This window comes from Tursiops truncatus, chromosome 4 (assembly GCF_011762595.2).
Source record: "Tursiops truncatus isolate mTurTru1 chromosome 4, mTurTru1.mat.Y, whole genome shotgun sequence".
NCBI classification, from domain to species: Eukaryota; Metazoa; Chordata; class Mammalia; order Artiodactyla; family Delphinidae; genus Tursiops; species Tursiops truncatus.
This window is the reverse complement of record NC_047037.1, coordinates 131,617,394-131,634,504: the sequence shown is the minus strand read 5'-3', so window position 1 is coordinate 131,634,504 and position 17,111 is coordinate 131,617,394. Positions and strand designations below refer to the sequence as shown.

The 17,111-nt window shown below is 53.3% G+C and overlaps 1 protein-coding gene across 8 annotated transcripts in view; it reads left to right on the top strand.

Moving 5' to 3' along the window:
- URB1 (URB1 ribosome biogenesis homolog) overlaps positions 1–17,111 on the top strand; it is a 65,247-nt gene that overhangs the window by 28,937 nt on the left and 19,199 nt on the right. For 7 of the 8 annotated variants that reach the window (XR_002173795.3, XM_073804439.1, XM_019922648.3 and 4 more), the window contains 13 exons: positions 1,172–1,288; positions 1,753–1,891; positions 2,669–2,839; positions 3,867–4,060; positions 5,796–6,044; positions 7,329–7,508; positions 8,932–9,787; positions 10,686–10,887; positions 11,574–11,757; positions 13,624–13,682; positions 15,299–15,492; positions 16,431–16,541; positions 16,635–16,698. Coding sequence is in view for 7 of the 8 variants with exons in the window: in XM_073804439.1 (XP_073660540.1) it covers positions 1,172–1,288; positions 1,753–1,891; positions 2,669–2,839; positions 3,867–4,060; positions 5,796–6,044; positions 7,329–7,508; positions 8,932–9,787; positions 10,686–10,887; positions 11,574–11,757; positions 13,624–13,682; positions 15,299–15,492; positions 16,431–16,541; positions 16,635–16,698 (2,720 nt within the window). In the remaining variant the exon portion in view is untranslated. The remainder of the gene's footprint in view (positions 1–1,171; positions 1,289–1,752; positions 1,892–2,668; positions 2,840–3,866; positions 4,061–5,795; positions 6,045–7,328; positions 7,509–8,931; positions 9,788–10,685; positions 10,888–11,573; positions 11,758–13,623; positions 13,683–15,298; positions 15,493–16,430; positions 16,542–16,634; positions 16,699–17,111) is intronic. The other variant, XM_073804440.1, reaches the window with a different exon arrangement.

Sequence of the window (17,111 nt, the reverse complement as noted above, 5' to 3'; positions counted from 1 at the left end):
TGAGTCCTGGTTCTGCTGTTCCTGGGTGGCACTGGACAAATTGCTTAACCTCTCTGAACTTAGTTTTCTCGTGGTGAACGGGAATAACAAAACCGTAGGATTGCAAGGGAGGTTACGTGTGATCAAATAGTAGACCATGCCTGGCACATTCTAGACTCAGTAAACGTTAGGTTTCGGCCCTCTGGGGAACAATTTAATAGGCGATGCCTCTTCCCTCAGCTCCAGACTCAGCCTCCTCCAGGGCCCTGGCGACTGACCGCAGCCGTCACCCACAGCACAGGTGTCGCCAGAGTCAGCGGAAGGGAATGAGGAGTTTGTTGGCGTCTCTTCTTTCTTACACTTGAACTCATTTTCCAGGGCTACGTCAGGTCTTGCTGCAGCGCTAGGAGATCTAGTTCCTTGGTTCCACTGGGCAGCAGACATCCTGGTCAGGGCCGGGGCCGGGCAGGTTGCTAGAAGAATCACATTCATTGTATTCAGGGCACAGAGATTTCACCTTTGAAGTGCCAGTAGTCTTGCCACCCTTCAACCTCGCCTGAGCTGCGTGGAGGACGCGAAAGTCTAGGTCGTGACCTCTGCAAGGTTGTGCAGGTGTGATTTCATGGTCACTCCCTGCATGTGGGTGGAATGGCACGTCAGCCTCTCCCTCGGAGCACTCTGTGCAGGGCTCGTGCCGAGGGGCTGCTGCGACCCCGAGTTCTGTCGTCGGGCCATTTGGGGATGTCATTTAACCAAGTCCTGCCTCGTAACACGTTCTGCTCCCTTAGAACAGAAGTAAGGTGGTGCTTCTGGCCCAGGCCTGGGCCTTGAGAAGCCACGTTGAGAAGATTCGGCCTGACTGGGCCACTGTCCTGGAGAATTTCATGCAGGCTGAGGGCTGAGTGGCTGGGAGGAGTCAAGTCCCAGGTTGGAAAGCAGACTTTCAAGTAGCACTGGGATATTTTCCCTTTTTATTATTTAGGAGTTGAAGGAGAGGAATAAGCAGCAGTGAGACGAGGGACTGTGTTCTACTTGATCGAGCCCAGAGCGACCTCTTTTCCTCGTTTCCCTCGACAGTGGGGGTTGTTCTGAAGCGCAGCTTTTAGGATAAAACTGGACGGAACTTTTACCCCCTCTGTGCTCCGTGGTCTCAGAGGACCCACGGAAAGCGGGTTCTTCCCTGATGTTTCAGATCCTGCGGGACACAGGGGTGTTTGAGCACACCTGGCAGGAGCTGGAGCTGTGGCTGGAACACCTGGATGACACCGAGCAGGAGAACAAGGAGGCCGTGATTCAGTTTTTGGAACGCGTGAGCACGTATTTCCCACGTACAGAAGCACGTTCAGGACGGCGTACTAAGTGACCCTCAGTATGGTTAAGGCATTTCTGATGTGCCAGAGCCCAGAGGCCTCTCCTCCTGACTCACTGCCTAATTCTTGCTGAGATGTCAGAACGATTTAGTTTTAGAATCTGTAAAATAGGACTGTATCACTGTGTGCTGTTAACTTCCTTTTGGGCATCTGTTTTTGTAGGAGGGATTAGTGGTACACTAAGAGCGGTATTAAAAGCAATAGCCTGATATGAAAAGGAGATATTTTTAAAAAATCTACAACAAAAAGTTCTTTTTTAAAAAACTTTGCAGAAAAACTATTTTTCTTTGAAGGCCTGTTAAGATTTTCGCTCTTCCCTTTATTTTATCTGCGACATTTGGGGGCATTTTTCATTTCACGTGTGACCATCTAAATATTTCCCACTTGACTCTTTAATGCTCAGGTTCTCCTGACATTGGTGGCGAATCCCTATTCATACACGGACAAAGCGTCTGACTTTGTCCAGGAAGCCAGCGCCCTGCAGGCCTCCTTGACGCGGCAGGACGCCGATGATGTCAGCATTCCCATCTCCCACATTGACGGTGGGTGCCGCTCCCTGCGCTCCTCGGGCTTCTGAAGAGCCAGCCATGGTGGCATATTAGAGGCAAAACAGAATTGCACCGAAGCCTTGTGCGGAGGGCAGACGTCCCATTTCTTTGCATCAGAGATCAGCCGCCTCTGGAATTGGAAATCCCCTTACTTGTTTATGTAACAGGAAATAGGTGCAGGGCTTGTTTGCTGCGTTGTTGTTATTTGTGCAGTGTTTACTTTGTGCCAGGTGAGGCTCTGAGCTCTTAATAAATCCTAACTCATGTAACCTCATAAACAACCCCAAGTTGGGGGGGGGTTATCCTCATTTTATGTATTGACAAGGCAGCTGAGGCACGGAGAGGTTAAGCAATCTGCTCAGCCTCACACAGCGAGGATGTAGCAAAGTCAGGATTTGACTTCAGACACTCTGGCCCTAGTCTGTGCGTCAACCCTTATGCTCTGCAGCTTCTCAGATTTTGGCTTATCTCCATGACTATCCAGGTTAAAGTTTCTGGGCTTCTCAGTGTCACACGAGGAAACTTCAGCCTGTTACTACCTGAGCTGGATAGTCCTGCATTTTGTCTGGCAGAGGTCTTAAGATTTTATAGATAATGCCCTTATTTGTTTAGGATCAAACATTACACTAAGCATTTTCCCCCAAGAGAAGTTTAGCTCTTATTTTTTCCTCTTTTTGCAAACGTCCTCTTGCTTGCCCTACCTGTGGGATTCTTGCAGTAGACTCCTTTGCCACCTCTTGCCTGGCCCTGATTCCCAACTTTCTGCCTCAGATGTTCTCGACATGGTGGATGTCCTGGTGGAGGGCAGCGAAGGCTTGGATGAGGAGGTTGGATTCTTACTGAATGAAGACATGATCGTGCTCACGTTCCCGTTCAGTGCTGTGGTCCCCGCTGCCCTGGAAGCCAGGAATAAGTTGCTCCTTGGAACAGAAAGTGAAGCAGGTACCTGTGTGTAGTGAGAATGTTGTGGCTGCATCAGGCCAGCTGGGTCTCTGTGGGGTAGGAGGTGGGATTCCAAGGGCTTTGGAAATAATTGCTGAAAACCCAAGGCAGCAGGGGTTCAGACCCACCAAAGTGATAGCTGCACAGCTGGTAGAAGTAAGTGTACAGGGGTAGGAATCTAGAGGCTGGCTAGGCTGTTGGGAAATGGGGCGTTTGACGGACGAGTCTGAAATAATGTGTTTGCATGGCTGCACAGACACCTGCTGTAACACCGGTATTTTCTCTTCAGTGTTTATTCTTGATATCTTGATGCTAAGGTACAAGTCCTTCATCCTTACTGGGTATCCAGGCAACACAGACCCAAGAAAGCACTCACAGATCGCAGTGGTGTAATTAGTCAGCATTGCTCAGGCTTTGCTGCAGTAACACATACGCCCCAATGCGTCAGTGGCTTAAGGAACAAAGGTCTCTCTCTCGACCGTGTCCTGGTCCAGGACAGGTCAGGTGCTCTCCTGGGTGGCTGTTGTCCAGGAGGTAGCTCAGGGATCCCGGCTGCTCCCATCCTGTAGCTGTGCCATCTCAACATATGGCTTCCAAGGTCACTGTGGAAGAGGAAGAGAGAGTGGACAGTCAAACAGGGGTGTTCTGGCCAGGCCTGGAAGTGGCTGAGCGAGTCGCGCGGTCCCAGCCTAACTGCAAGGGAGGCTTGTGTGCCAAGGAAGTGGAAACAGATTGGTTTGCGCCAAGCAAGTCCCTGTCCCGGGTGGCCTTGGCCTCACCTCTTCAGCGCCTGGGTCTCCACTTCTGGGCCTCAGCACCCGAAGTCTGACTGTGTGCTGTATGTTTAATAGAAGTCTGGCATGGTCTGCAGTGGTAGCATCTGCCTTCCAGCGTGGTTGTGTGATCGCTTACGGAATGGTTATGACTCTTTCTGGGTCTTGAATATGGGTGGGAGTTGGTGTTATTGATGGGTCACAGAAGGGCGATCCCAGCAAGCGTCTCCCTGCCGTGTCTCCCTCCTTTGCAGGAGAAAGCATCGTGGCGTATCTGACAGGGGTGTTGACGGACCTCCTCCACACCCAGAGAGACCCTCTGGCTCTGTGTCTTCTGCTTCAGTCTTACGACAAGTTGGAGCCTCCGCTCCCACCTTGCTGCCGTCAGCTGTCCAGGTTCAACGGATACTACAGCCTCTGGATCCCGGAGCCAGCCCGAGAGGCCTTGGTGAGCTGCGGCGACCACCACTCCTGCGGAAACCTAGAAACCCCCAGAGGTTCCTCCCTGTGGGCCGCAGCGGGCTGTACCCCAGCTGTGTAGCTTTCACAGCTTAACAGGGTGAACGCTCATCACCTTCTCGTTTCCCCAGAGTAGGAGAGGAAGGCACGTGGTGTCTCTGCCGCTCAGCTAGTGTGACGAGACCCCGAGGGGCTCCGCGATGCAACAGAACCGAATTCGCCGCTGGCTGCACGTTTGGGCTTTGAGGCTGGGGTTGGGGGCGGGGCCTCCTTCTCCTCCCTTCCGGAGTGGTCTGTGCGCGCTCGCCTCACGGCCCTCGTCTGCACACCTCAGCGGCCCCTAGACTTGGCATGCTCAGCGGTTAGACCCGAAGGCCGCTAGCAGGCTACGCTCTGCTAGACGGGAAAGTGAAAAAAGAAAGAAAGAAATGGTTTTCTCCTGGTGGGGGCGGCATTCTTAAAAGGGGCGCTGCAGGTCTGGCTCTGATGCAGCGTGCTTAGGATTGCTGGTGGAGCAAGAAATTCACTTTGCGTTGTGCGCTTTTGTGTGTTCGCTCAGTTGTGGCCGCGCTTGAGAAAGCAGGCAGCTAGGGAGGACCTCTTCCTCTCATGAACTTGGTAGCAGGAGCCTGTGTCGATTGCACGTTCGCGGCCTGTTAGGGCCTCATCCCTAAGTGCATCACACGTATTTTACGCCATTTACTCCTCACAACTCAGAGAGGGGTCTGGACTTAACTATCCTCCTTGTACACGTGGGGAAACTGAGGTTCAGAGCAGTTCCGCCCCCAGGCAGTGGTAGACTCAGGATCCAGGCGGGCCTCTGGGCTCCAGAGCCCAGGCCCATCACAGCTATCGCCGCCTTCCCCACCTGACAGGCCGTGGTCAGGAGGTGGTCAGAGCCACACAGCAGCTTCCGGGGGTGTTAGCAGTCCGTGCCGTGCTGCACGGTGCTCCAAGTGTAGGCGTCCACTCCGTGGAGTCAGGCACTCGGTGGTTCTCACCCATGAGGGCGCGTCAGGATCCCCCAGACGCTCATTCAGACGTGGTCGCTGGGCATGTGATTCAGCAGGTCCGGGGCGGGCCCGGGAATTTGCATTTCTAGCAAGTTCCCGGGTCATGCTGTTGCTGGTCCAGGGTCGAGCCCCACTGAGTTTCAGGGCACCACGCAGCCTAGTTGTACTGGCCTTAGGAAACAGTGTTTGGAGTTATAACAAGAAAAGCCATGTGGGGTGAATAAAGAAGGCAGTTTGGGAACTAAGTTAGAAGAAATGACCCACTTGGAGACGGAATGACTTCAGGAACGTATCTTCCGTCCGGCCACGTCCTCTCGTCCTCCCGGCCTCCCGGGGGAGGCCTTTGAAAGGCATGCAGCTCACCCAGCCGGCTCCTTCCCAGGGTGGCATTTCCCAGTTTCCAGGGATTAATCACAGTGACTCCTGTGAGTAGAATCCTGTCTCTGTGCCGCGTGACTCCTGTTCTCCAGAGCGTGTAAATACCTCCCCGGCTCAGTGCCCTCACGTGGACACACGCTAGGAAAGTACATGTAACTGAGCGTGTTGGGACTTTACTTGAATCAAATGCCACAGGGTCACCTAGATGTAGCATCAGTAGGTGATTTTTGTGAAACGTCCCTCTGTGTGCGTGTCGCCCTGTCCCTGTTTTAGCACCCTGTGCCCTTTGCCCCTGGTGCCGATCTTTCTCTTTCCTCCCCTGCTGTCTCCCAGGCGCTGCAGACGTCGGGCAGCCCTGCTCCGCCAGACCCCCCAGCCTCCTCTTTCAGTGCCCTGCTGCAGATGGCCTACACGGGCCAGGGCCAAGGTCAGGGCCAGGGCCCGGGCACATTCCCGCTCCTGGACGAGGGGGTCCAGGGGCGGCTGCGGGCTGCCCTCCTGCACCTCCCGACGCACCGGGCCCTGCGCTCCGCCAGACACCTGCTGCTGTACCTCAAGAGCACCGTGGAGAACTTCGGCCAGGTCAGCGCTGCCCCCGCTCCCTGGCTCCGCCACCTGCAGAGAGTGTGGCCTTCTGCTGGTCGGGTCCACACTGAGTGACGGTGTGGATGGAGGCCTGGGGCCCCCCTGTCGCCCCGTTTGTCCGCACACGGGGAGGGCGGTGGCCAGTGTGCAGGGCCCCGAGCGGGCCGCGGTTTGGGAGCCTTGGCTCCGGGTGCTGTGCCCTCTCCCTGGGGCAGAGGCGCAGATCTCAGACCGGGAGCCACGCGCAGCTGAACGTGGTCGCTGGGGCAGCTGAGGCCGGGCGGGGCCCTTCCCCCGGCTGAGCGGGTCCGCGGCACGACCAGGCGTCCCCTCTGCCTTTATAAGTTTTAACTCGGCGGCTCGTTGTTGGGCCTTCTGTCCCTGAGGTGGTTTACGGATTTTTAGTTTAGGGTTGTTGTTGTTGTTGTTTTAGTATTTATTTATTTGGCTGCTCCGGGTCTTAGTTGCCGCGTGCGGGATCTTTTTAGCTGCGGCAGGCAAACTCTTAGTTGTGACATGTGGGATCTAGTTCCCTGACCAGGGATTGTACCCGGCACCCCTGCATTGGGAGCGCAGTCTTAGCTACTGGACCACCAGGGAAGTCCCTTGGTTTAGGTTCTGAGGTGGGCTTTTCTCCCTCATCTTGGTCAAAATAAATCTGTGTGTTTCATCAAGATTTAGGAGGACAAGTCTTATTAAGAAATGACTTTGAGGGCTTCCCTGGTGGCGCAGTGGTTAAGCGTCCGCCTGCCAATGCAGGGGACACGGGTTCGAGCCCTGTTCCGGGAAGATCCCACGTGCCGCAGAGCAACTAAGCCCGTGCGCCACAACTACTGAGCCTGCGCTCTAGAGCCTGCAAGCCACAACTACTGAGCCCACGTGCCACAACTACTGAACCCATGTGCCACAACTGCTGAGCCCACGCGCCTAGAGCCCGTGCTCCACAACAAGAGAAGCCCGCGCAAAGAGAAGCCCGCGCACTGCAACAAAGAGTAGCCCTTGCTTGCCGCAACTAGAGAAAGCCCACGCGCAGCAACGAAGGCCGAACGCAGCCAAAAATAAATAAATAAATTTTAAAAACTTTTATAAGAAAAAAAGAAAAAGAAATGACTTTGAGGTTGTTGGCAGTTTACCGGGAGTTGCCATTTTAGCCTGCTTCCCTCCTTGATTCTTGTTTCTGGCAACTCTCCCCTTCTGGCCCTGGGGGGACGCGGCAGTCAGTGTTCTGGTGACTGTCAGCCCTTCCTGGGCCTGAGGGTCGTGTGTGTCTGGTCCTCACAGCTGGGCAGGAGGATGGGGCCTCCCCTGCTGCAGTTCCTCCTGGACCTCCTCAGGCACCTGGTCCTCCACTGTCAGCAGCTGGACGCCCAGAACCAGCAGAAGCGCCAGGCCGCCCAGGCTGAGTCCGACCTCTTTTTGGACGTGGAGTCCATGGCCTCGCTGGAGTTGGCCGATGACAAGGTACCGCCGCCCTTCCTCCCTGGGTCTCCTTCCGGTTCGCCTTTTCCTGTGAGGTCACAGCCACTGGCTTTCCCTCCATTCTGGTTAAAAGCAAGTACGTGTTCATTGCAGGGAAGTAGGGAGATGCAGAGAACTCCAAAGGAGGCCCTGAGCACCATCCCCCGCCCACCCCGAGAGAAGCACAGTTTACTTGGGGCGTTCATCTTTCCAGTCACTTCTCTGCTCACACTTGCCCTGCTGCGAGCACTTTCCCTCCCACTGTGCCGTGAGCGTCCTGAGAACTCGGACTGCGTATTTTCCTCGTAAAGCGTTGCAGCCCATGTTGAGCGAAGGCTGGGCAGTGGGCGGGGCCCTTCCTCGTGAACACACACAGCGACCACACTGCCTGGGGAGGAGTGAGCCTTCCTCTCCTGCCGGCAGTCTCGTGAGTCAGCTCTTGAACTGGGGCCAGGCCGAATCTTTCTCACCATTTGCCATTTGACCTGTTGTACTGGGTTTGGGTGCAGGCATGTTCCTCAGTTCACAGTCGAACGCATGGCTCCCTTCCTTTGATCTCCAAGGGGGCTTTCTTGGGGGGGCATTTGTTGGTGCAAGACCACCTGTTAGCCAGTCGTTGGGCAAAGCACTCCTGATGTGTGCTTTTCTGTTTTTCTTTCTGTTTGGGAAAGCTCAGTTGGAAAGTGTGATAGGCTCCTCTTTCCTTCCTGAAGAGTAAATAAGGAAAAAAATTTATTTCTGTCCCCGGGGACTGGGTGACTTCATTGACTAGGAATCGTGTTCAGCGAGGCTGTATCAAGTCATCATCTAATCCAGCAAAGCACACTCAGCTGCTCTCTGCTCAGTGGTTTAAACTAGTCTTGGGGTCAGAGCTAGTTCCTCAGGGGGTCACTCGAGGCCCAGCCTCCTTCTGGAAGTGGACGCAGTTTCACCTTCAGTTCTGGATCGTTTAACCCCTACCCATCTTCCCCAGCCACAGAGCCTCTCCGAAGCCAGGGTAGCCCTGCCCTGGTGGCCGGGTGGTACCCATGTCCCTCAACCAGATTTATTTAGGAGGGCAGGGCTGCTAGGGAGAAACCAGGAGACAGTTGATCGTCATCCCATTTTGGCATTTCTGCGTGGCCCGGCCCTGCCTGAGTGGCTGTGGAGAGCAGTTTTACTGCACGGTAAATTCATTCAGGCTGCATCCGTCAGCTTCCTGCTGGTCTGGGGGTCACTGACCGGGTCACAGTCCAGGCCCCGTCGTTGTACAGGGGAGGAGGTGCGTTATGATGGGGGAAGAGCTTTGGGCTTGGGTTGGGGTGCTGCTGGCACCCCTGAGAGGGGCACTGGGGCTTAGGAAAGCTGCTTTCTGCTCTCCGTCCTCCTCAGTGGCAGCTGCTGGCTGGGCCGTGGGTGAGGCCTGTGCCCTGTCACTGTGTTTCAGACGCTGGAGGAGGTGCTCGTGGCCATCCTCAAGCATCCCACGCTGGAGGGCTGGTACCTGGCCCTGGAGCAGCAGGCGCTGCCCCCGCACACCCTCAGTCCCGTCCTCGTGAAGCTCCTGGCGGCCCACCTCAGCGCGGGGGTCCTTCCACTGCTGGTGGCGAGTGCCCCCGTCCTCCAGAGCCTTGGTCAGCTGGGGCTGCTGGCCAGGTACTCAGAGGCCATCACCCAGAGTGTCCTGAAGGAGCTGCGGAAGCGGAGGGCCCGCGCAGCCACGCTGATGCCGAAGGCCCTTCCTCAGCTTGAAGCCCTGCGGGGGCTGCACCCGTACATGGAGGGCTCCCAGCTCCGGGAGGTCACCCTAGCCCTGCTGAGCCTGCCCGAGGCCCACCTGGTGGCCCAGCAATCCACTGAGTCCCGCCAGAAGGAGAGACATCTGAACGCTCTCGGGGAGACCCTGGTCCAGCTGCTGACCAGCCGCCCCCAGGAGCAGCTGCAGAGCGGCGAGCTCCTCCGGGCCTCCGAGTACGTGAGAGGCCTGGGGGCTTTGCTGCCCGCACTGGCCGTGGACGAGCTGGACGCCGTGCTCCTCCAGGCTCTGCAGAGAGAGCCGGCTCTGGCCCCCGCAGTCGGGGTCGCTCTGCTCGACTACTGCCTGGCCCGGCAGACGCCGGTGGCCCTGGGCACCGCGGCCCTGCTCCTGCAGCACAGCCGTCCCCACCTGCTGCGCTTTGAGTGGTGGTGCAGGCGGGCCAGCCTGGGGCTCTGCCTGCAGGAGGCCCTGGACGACTTCCTCCCTGTCGTCCGCGTGTACCTCCAGTGCAGGACCCGGGAACACTTCACGCGCCCCGCAGCAGGTACAGGAAGGGTGGGTTTGGGCAGCCAGGAGGGCTGAGAACTGTGTGTCCACCCTTAAGCCCTGGGACTTCACGTTCTGGAGGTATCATTTAGTTCTGTTTCTCCTCCGATGTCTGACCCAGCTCTGAGGATGGAGCTCCCATCGACCTCGAGTTACCCACGGGAAGCTGGGGCCGGCGGTGGGCGGTAGCTATGGCCGTTGGGGGCCAAGGAAGGAGCGACCCCGGCTGGGTCTTGTTAGGTTGAGGGAGTAGCGCGGGTGATGGTCCTTTGCCCCGTCCCCCTCTCCCCACCATTGGGAGCATTGGTGGGTCCGTGCTGAGCCGAGGCACTTGGCTGGGCCCCGCTCTCTCTTCTCTCTCCACCCATTGGGTTTCAGGACCAAGGCACTTCCTGATCACCTCCAATTCAATTTAATTTTTATCGTGTGTACGAATGATTTTTCACTCACTGCTTTGCCTCTGTGCTGCATAGCTTCATATCATCAATAACAGATGTTTTTAAAAAGTAACAGCACCCCTGCAGGAGGGTGTCCTCCGGTCAGTGGTTCTCAGTGCTCTTCTCGTTCCCCAGTGAGTTCAGGACCTGGGTGCTCACCGGCTCGTCATGACCCTCGAGCCGGGGCTATGCCCAGGGCCTGCGGGACTGTTAGGGTTGAGTGATGAGAGGTGACCGGTGGCGTGCTGGTAAATGTTTTAACCACTGGCTCTTGGGGGAGACTGATTTGTAGCATTTGCCGATTTCCGTGGCGTCACGGCTCCTGCTGTGGTCAGTCTCATGCTACCAGTGTGACATCACCCAGGTCACAGGTTTCCTGAAACAGAGCCACCAGCCCTTGTGAGCCGGTTGTCATGCCCCACGGCGCTCACCTCTCTCTCCTGCTTGTCTCTGCCCCAGTATCCTCTGCTGTCATTCCTGTCTTGAGGAAGGCCCTGTGGAGGCCGCTGCAGACCGGGCTTCTCAGTGCTGATGGGCCCCTAGAGTCTGGGCTGCATCAGGAGATCCTGGCCCAGCTGGTCCCATTTGCAAGAGCCAAGGACCTCCGTGTCCTCATGGACCGATTGCCCCGCTTGCTTCAGACTCCAGGCAGTCACAAGAGGTATGAAGGCTCGGGTTGTTTAATGGCTCTCCCTGTCTCAGCTTCCCTTTTCCCTGTAGTGGTTATAAAGCAGTGGAAATCGCTGCACTGCTGTTGTGTATTGGGGAGAAGGCAGTTCCTCCGAGAACTCTGCTTCATCCTGGCTGGAGCAAGTTCATCTCCATAAGTGGGTGGTTCTGATTCCCTCAGAGCCGTGGTTATCAACCAGGGGCGATTTTGCCCGCTCCAGGGAACAGTTGGCAACGCCTGACACCTTTTACTGTCACGATATGGGCATGGGGGGCTTGTTGCTTCTGGCTGCTAGAGGGTGGAGGCCAAGGGTGCTGCTAGATATCCTGTAATGCATAGGACAGGCCCCCTCCCCTCCCCCCGAAGAGAGAATTATCTGGCCCAAAATGTCAGGAGTGCTGAGGCTGAGATAGCCTGATTTAGACAAAGTCTGGACAATGTATCCTTTTTCTGGTGTGCTAACAGTGTTTCCCCTAGTCGTAAAAGTTCTGGTGCGTCTTTGAAGTTTGCGTAAGGGGCAGGGGAAGCCTGTGATCTCCGTGCTTGGGTAGTTAGTGTAGGGACCAGGGCTCAGGGCATCTGCCTCATACGGCCCATTGTGATGTTGGATTATATATACTTAAAGCTAGAGGGATTTGGGCCATGCCTGTAACTCTGAGTTTTGTCTTCTGCCGCAGTTGGGTCGTGGCTGACTCTGTCCTGGCTGTCCTGGAAGGGTCGGCAGAAGAGCTGCGTGCTTGGAAAAAGACTCTGCTGGAGGCCTGTGTACAGTGGTTGATCACGTCCTTTAGCAGCGGCCAGCAAGATGATGGTACCCAGGATCGAGAGAAGCAGATGCTGCTAAGATTAAACGAACTGTTGGTAGGTGTCTCTTATTAGAGCCCCTGGTTAAAGTTTTAAGGGAAAGAGTGAGATAGACAAACCCAGGTTTGCAGATACATTCAAGCCAGGTGGCGTGAATTCGACCTGGTGGGGGATGAGAGGAGCCATGTCTAGGAGGCGACGGGGAGGTGGAGGGCAAACTTTGAAAGGATGAGCCATCTTTTATCAGGAATGGTTGCAGGAATTTGTCAGAGTGCTTTTTGGTTGCATCTCCTGAGATGGTTATATGGTATTGTTTTTTGTTTTGACTGTTAATGGGGTGAATTATATTAACTGATTTTTGAACGTTAAACCAGCCTTGCATTCCTAGAATAAACCTACTTGGTCGTGATATGTTCTCATTTTTATATAGTGTTGGATTTGATTTGCTGACATTTTACCAAGAAATTTTGTATCTGTGTGCCTGAGGGGTATTAGCTTATAATTGCATTTTCTTGCAGTGTCCGTGTCTGGCTTTAGGATCAGGTAATACTGGCCTCAGGTTGAGTTAGGAAGAGTTTCACTGGGTACAAAATTCCAGGCTAACAGTTTTTATTTTCTTCAGGCATTTTAAAGATGTTGCTTTACTGTCTTGCGGTGTGCATTGTTTCTGATAAGAAATCTCTCATTCTTATCTGTATTTCTCTTTCCATGATGCCTTTTTTCTCCAGCTGCTCTGAGGATTTTTTTCTTTACGTTGCTTAAACAGCATGATTGCGATATGCCTGAGCGTCGTTTCTTCAGGTTTTCTGTGCTTTGGGTTCAGCGAGCTTCCTGGCTCTGCGAGTTTAGAGCTTTCGTAAAATTTGGAAATATTTAGCTGTTTTGGGCCTTTATTTTCTTTTGTTTTTGATGTTACATTTTTGCACAGAGTTCATTAGCTTCCTGAAGAACTTAATGTGTTGTGTTACAGGATTGTGAACTTAAGGCCTGTAGGAACCTGACCCAGTAGAGCTAGGGAAGAGGAGGAGAAGCATTCCTGGGGTGTCAGGGAGTCGAGCTGTGGAGCCGGGGGTGCTGGGCTCTGCTCTTCTGGGGATTTGTGTTCTTGGGACAGGCCTCCCTCCTTACCCCACTTGGCTGTTTTCTTTCTCGCTCTCTCGCTCTTGCTCCCCCCGCCCCTTTTAACAGACTTAACTTTTTAGAGCAGTTTTAGGTTCACAGCAAAGTTGGGTGGAAACTCAGAGTTTCCACATGCCCCCTTCTCCCACACATGCACAGCTTCCTCACCGTCAGCATCTCCAGCAGCCCTTTCCTTGTAATTGAGGTGTGGTTTTCATCTCGTGGAATATGAGGTCTTAAGTGTGTCGTTTAGTGCTGACAGATACACGTACCCCTGTGCCCACAGTGCTATCCAAGATTCTCATCATTCCAGAAAGCTCTCTTGTGCTTTCTCCCAGTTGGTCCCCTTCCCCCCAGAGCAGCCACTCTTCCGATGTAACATAATGCACCACGTTTGGAGATTTTTCTCCACGTCAGGGACTGTGGACCTACGTTGGCCCTGTTAGGGCGCAGTGGTCTTGCTCTGGGTAGATGTTCTCTCATGACAGTCACATGTGGCTGCACCTCTGTGTGTCGCAGATCAGTCAGTGCTATTCAGAATGGTGGACAAAGGGGAAAGTTACACAACTACTTGGGAATTTTCTTTTGGTCATTTGGTGATCATAGGTATGCTAAGACAGAGCTACTAGTGGAAATAACAAAACAATTAAAAAAAATCAAAGTAAGAAGCAACTACAAGCTTTTGCGAATTGCTTAGATAACTATATTCCATATTTACTGTAGGGCTGTAATTTAAATTCTGTGTCCTCGATTTTAAATTAATTTGGATATTCCACATATATTTCTTGCTTTCTTTATTCCTAGAATTCACTTAATGAAGTTGATCCTGGTGACTGGCAGAAATTTGTGAAGACTGGACTCAAGTAAGTTGAATTTATTTTCTTGGTGCTGTTCAGTAAGGCGGCGAGTGTCTTTGCTGGTGCAGGGCCAGTGGTGTAGCTTGTTATTAGTGTAAAGGACGTGGTGGAGAAGATGCTGCTCCCATTTTGAGCAGACGAGACGAGACAGCAGTGTTGGGGAGGGAAAATGATTTGCCCGTTGACATGTGTGTACTTCTAACAGCGATGAGAGAAGCAGCCTTTAAAAAATGAAATATTTTGGGGGAATTCCCTGGTGGTCCAGTGGTTAGGACTCTGCGCTCCCACTGCCAAGGACCCGGGTTCGATCCCTGGTCAGGGAACTAAGATCCCACAAGCCACGCAGCACGGCCAAAAAAATAATAATAAATAAATTTTTTTACTGAAATATTTTTTAAAAGCCAGAAATGTGCAGAGAACAATACAGGAGCACCCAGATTTAATAAATGCTGACAGTTTTCTCTATTTGCCCTAATTGCGTCCTTTCCTTCCCTTGTCCCAAAGTGTCACTCTTCTGAGGTTGAGTTTTGTCATGGCCCTGTGTGTTTAACACTTTGGTTGCATGTCAGTATGTCTCTAAATAATAAACCACAGTGTTTATTGAGTTTGACATTGTATACCGATGTATCACTTTATTGTCCCTCTTTTGCACTCAGAAGTTTTTGAGTTACCCATGTTGATACATGGTGATCCAAGTCATTGCTTTTTACTGCTGTAGGGCATTCTGTCTTCCGACCGTGCCCCAGTTCACGTAGCCAGTGTCCTCCTGGTGGACAGGACCTCCCTTCTTTCCTTCCTTCCTCCCTCCCGACCCTGCAGTGAACGTTGCATGTCTCTTTGTGCCCAGGTGCCAGATTTTCTGGGGGAGGGGTCACTTGCTGGCTCTTAATGTGGGCACAGCTCCAGTTTTACTAGATTTTTTGATTTGTTCTCCAAGCTCACGTAACATGGTGTGGAAGTTCGTTTTGTCCTCGCTTCCTCACCGGCAGTTGATGTGGTCAGACTCTTTCTTTTTGGCAGTCAGGTAGTCATGAAACGGTATTTCATTGCACCTGTAATTTTCATTTCCCTGATTATTCATCAGTTTGAAACTGAGAAAAATACCCAAGAGAGAGAAATAAGTGAAGATGAGTCAGAGATAAATGGCAACCGAGGATTACCTTCGTGACATGACGACATTTCTTTGAGTCTTTGGTTAATTTGCGTTTCTGGAATGTTCCCTGTGTGCTAAGTGATTCTTAACAATATTCACATATGACTAAAAACTTTTTTCACCAGAGCATGATGTTTTCATTTCTTTAGTGGGTTCTAAAGGGATTTAAGATGAGAAGGCTTCTGAACCGTTAGAGGGGCGTTTTGAGTAGCTGAAAGGAAGGAAGGAGGGAAGCTGACCTGGCAGGTAGGCCAGGTCAGAAGTGCTCCCTGTGATGGGTGGGCGACTAGGTATGTGATGCTGCAGGTGTGCTGCAGCAGCATGGGTAGTTTGGGTGATGGGTGTATGACTGTGCACTCTAGGATTCTCACCTGTGTGGCATGTTGGAAGTTGTCCTTGATAAAATGTCGAGAAAAAAGGTTTTCTATTGTTTATGAAGCTAGTTTTCCCTTTGATTCTTGCCTCCTAGATTTCGGTATCAGGACCATGCATTTCTAAAGGCCCTTTGTGCTGCCGTCCAGCTCCTGTATCTCCCGGAAAGCGCCTCACGCTCGCAGCTCACTCAGCTCTCGGTGGTCCACGCGATGCTGACCCAGCACTCCCTGTTCCTGCCCACTTTGCTGACGGCTGGAGAGGAGGAAACCCCAGGCAGTCCCGTCAGAGGTGATTCCTTACCCCACCTCCCACCTCAGACGCAGAGCTTATTCCTGGATTTCACGTGTTCTCAGAGCTAAGGAAGCATTACCCAAACGGTATCCGAATATTTCATGTCTGTCAAATCCAAGCTCAAGAAATGTTTCCTCTGACTTGGGATCACACAGCAAACGCAGACCTCTCTGCAGAAGCCAGATTTAAGCTTTTCTGCTGTATCGTGGGCGAGCGTTAAAACCTGGGAGTTAGTTAGGGGGAGTTAGGAGGGGGGTTCCCACCTGGGAGAAATTGTTCAGTTGCGTTAAATGTCTTAATGGGGTTATTGAAACTTTTATCAAGGGCGAAGCGTTCGAAGGTCCCTGTCGGTGGGTCCCTGCTAGGGACTCGTACAGCCCAGGCTTCTTCCCTGGTCGGTTCGGTGAGCGTTTACGTTAGCATGGCGAAGACTGTGGGAGATGGCAGAGGTCTGAGGGGTCCTGCCCTCCCGAAGCCATACCCTGTTTAGAGACAAAATTGACATCCCCAAATAGTTAGGAATCACTGTAGAGCTGGTCTGTAATAAACTGCTGAGCTGGAGAGAACCCTTACCCAAGTTCCTGGTACAGGCAGTAGAAAAAGTAGAAAGGCTCCCCGCTTTCAGGCAGGAGTAGAAATATTAGAGATTTTGGTAACATAATCATGGAGAGAAATGCTTAGGTTTAAAAATCTTTGTTGCCTTAAAGTTTGGGAGGGGGCTTGGAGAGGCTGATGGCAGCCTCGTCAAAGTTGTGTTTATTTTAAAAAAGGAAAAAGCAGGGAAGGGACCAGGTGCAGTCCTCAGACCAGTGTTGTCTAGAGAAGGATATCTCAAGTGTTTGTGTTAGCTGCAGTGCTTCCTTCTCCGCTTTTACTCTGCACATGCCCATTCCCCTGCATTGCCGGGCATCTATCTCAGTGTCCTTTTCTTCCAGAAGCGCTGGTGGACCTGATGTCGGTGGCAGTGAGGCTGTGCCCCTCTGTCTGCGAGAGCAGCCACTTCGCGGTGCTCCTCGGGGCCTACGGAGCCTCTCTCAGCATCCTGGGTGAGGGTGCGGGGACCGGGCGGTGTGATCAGAGCGTATGAGGTCTCGGGGGTCACCAGGAAGCTTTCTAAACTGACCCTCAACTGACTTTAGACCAGAAGATCTTACTTCTCCTGCGGGCCTACGAACAGAACAGCCATAGCCTGGTCAACTTCAGGTGAGCGCTGGGCCTGGAGGTGAGAACGGCAGGTCTTGAAGGCCCCACCCAGTGAGCTCCCCCAGGGAAAAGGGGGGCTGGGTGGACCCCTCGGCTCACACACCATTGCCAGCGTGGGCTGCTCTGGCCTCTCACTGTGAGGATGGTCCCCGATGGCCGGGCCTGTCTGGGCCGGGCCACCTCACTGGTTGGCAGTGTGTGTCTGTCACTCCTGACCTGGGGGTCATTTAGTTGATTCTTCTGAAAACCTTTCTCTTGGTGCCTTCCTTTAGGTGGGAGTGACTTAGGTGGGGATCTGGGAAAAGACTGAGGCGCGCTGGCTAGATGTTAATTCCGCCCTCTTCCTTGTCTGTGCGTGCGTGCGTGTGTGTGCACGCGCGCGCAGTGTCTGTCCCTGGATTTGTCTCTTTCCT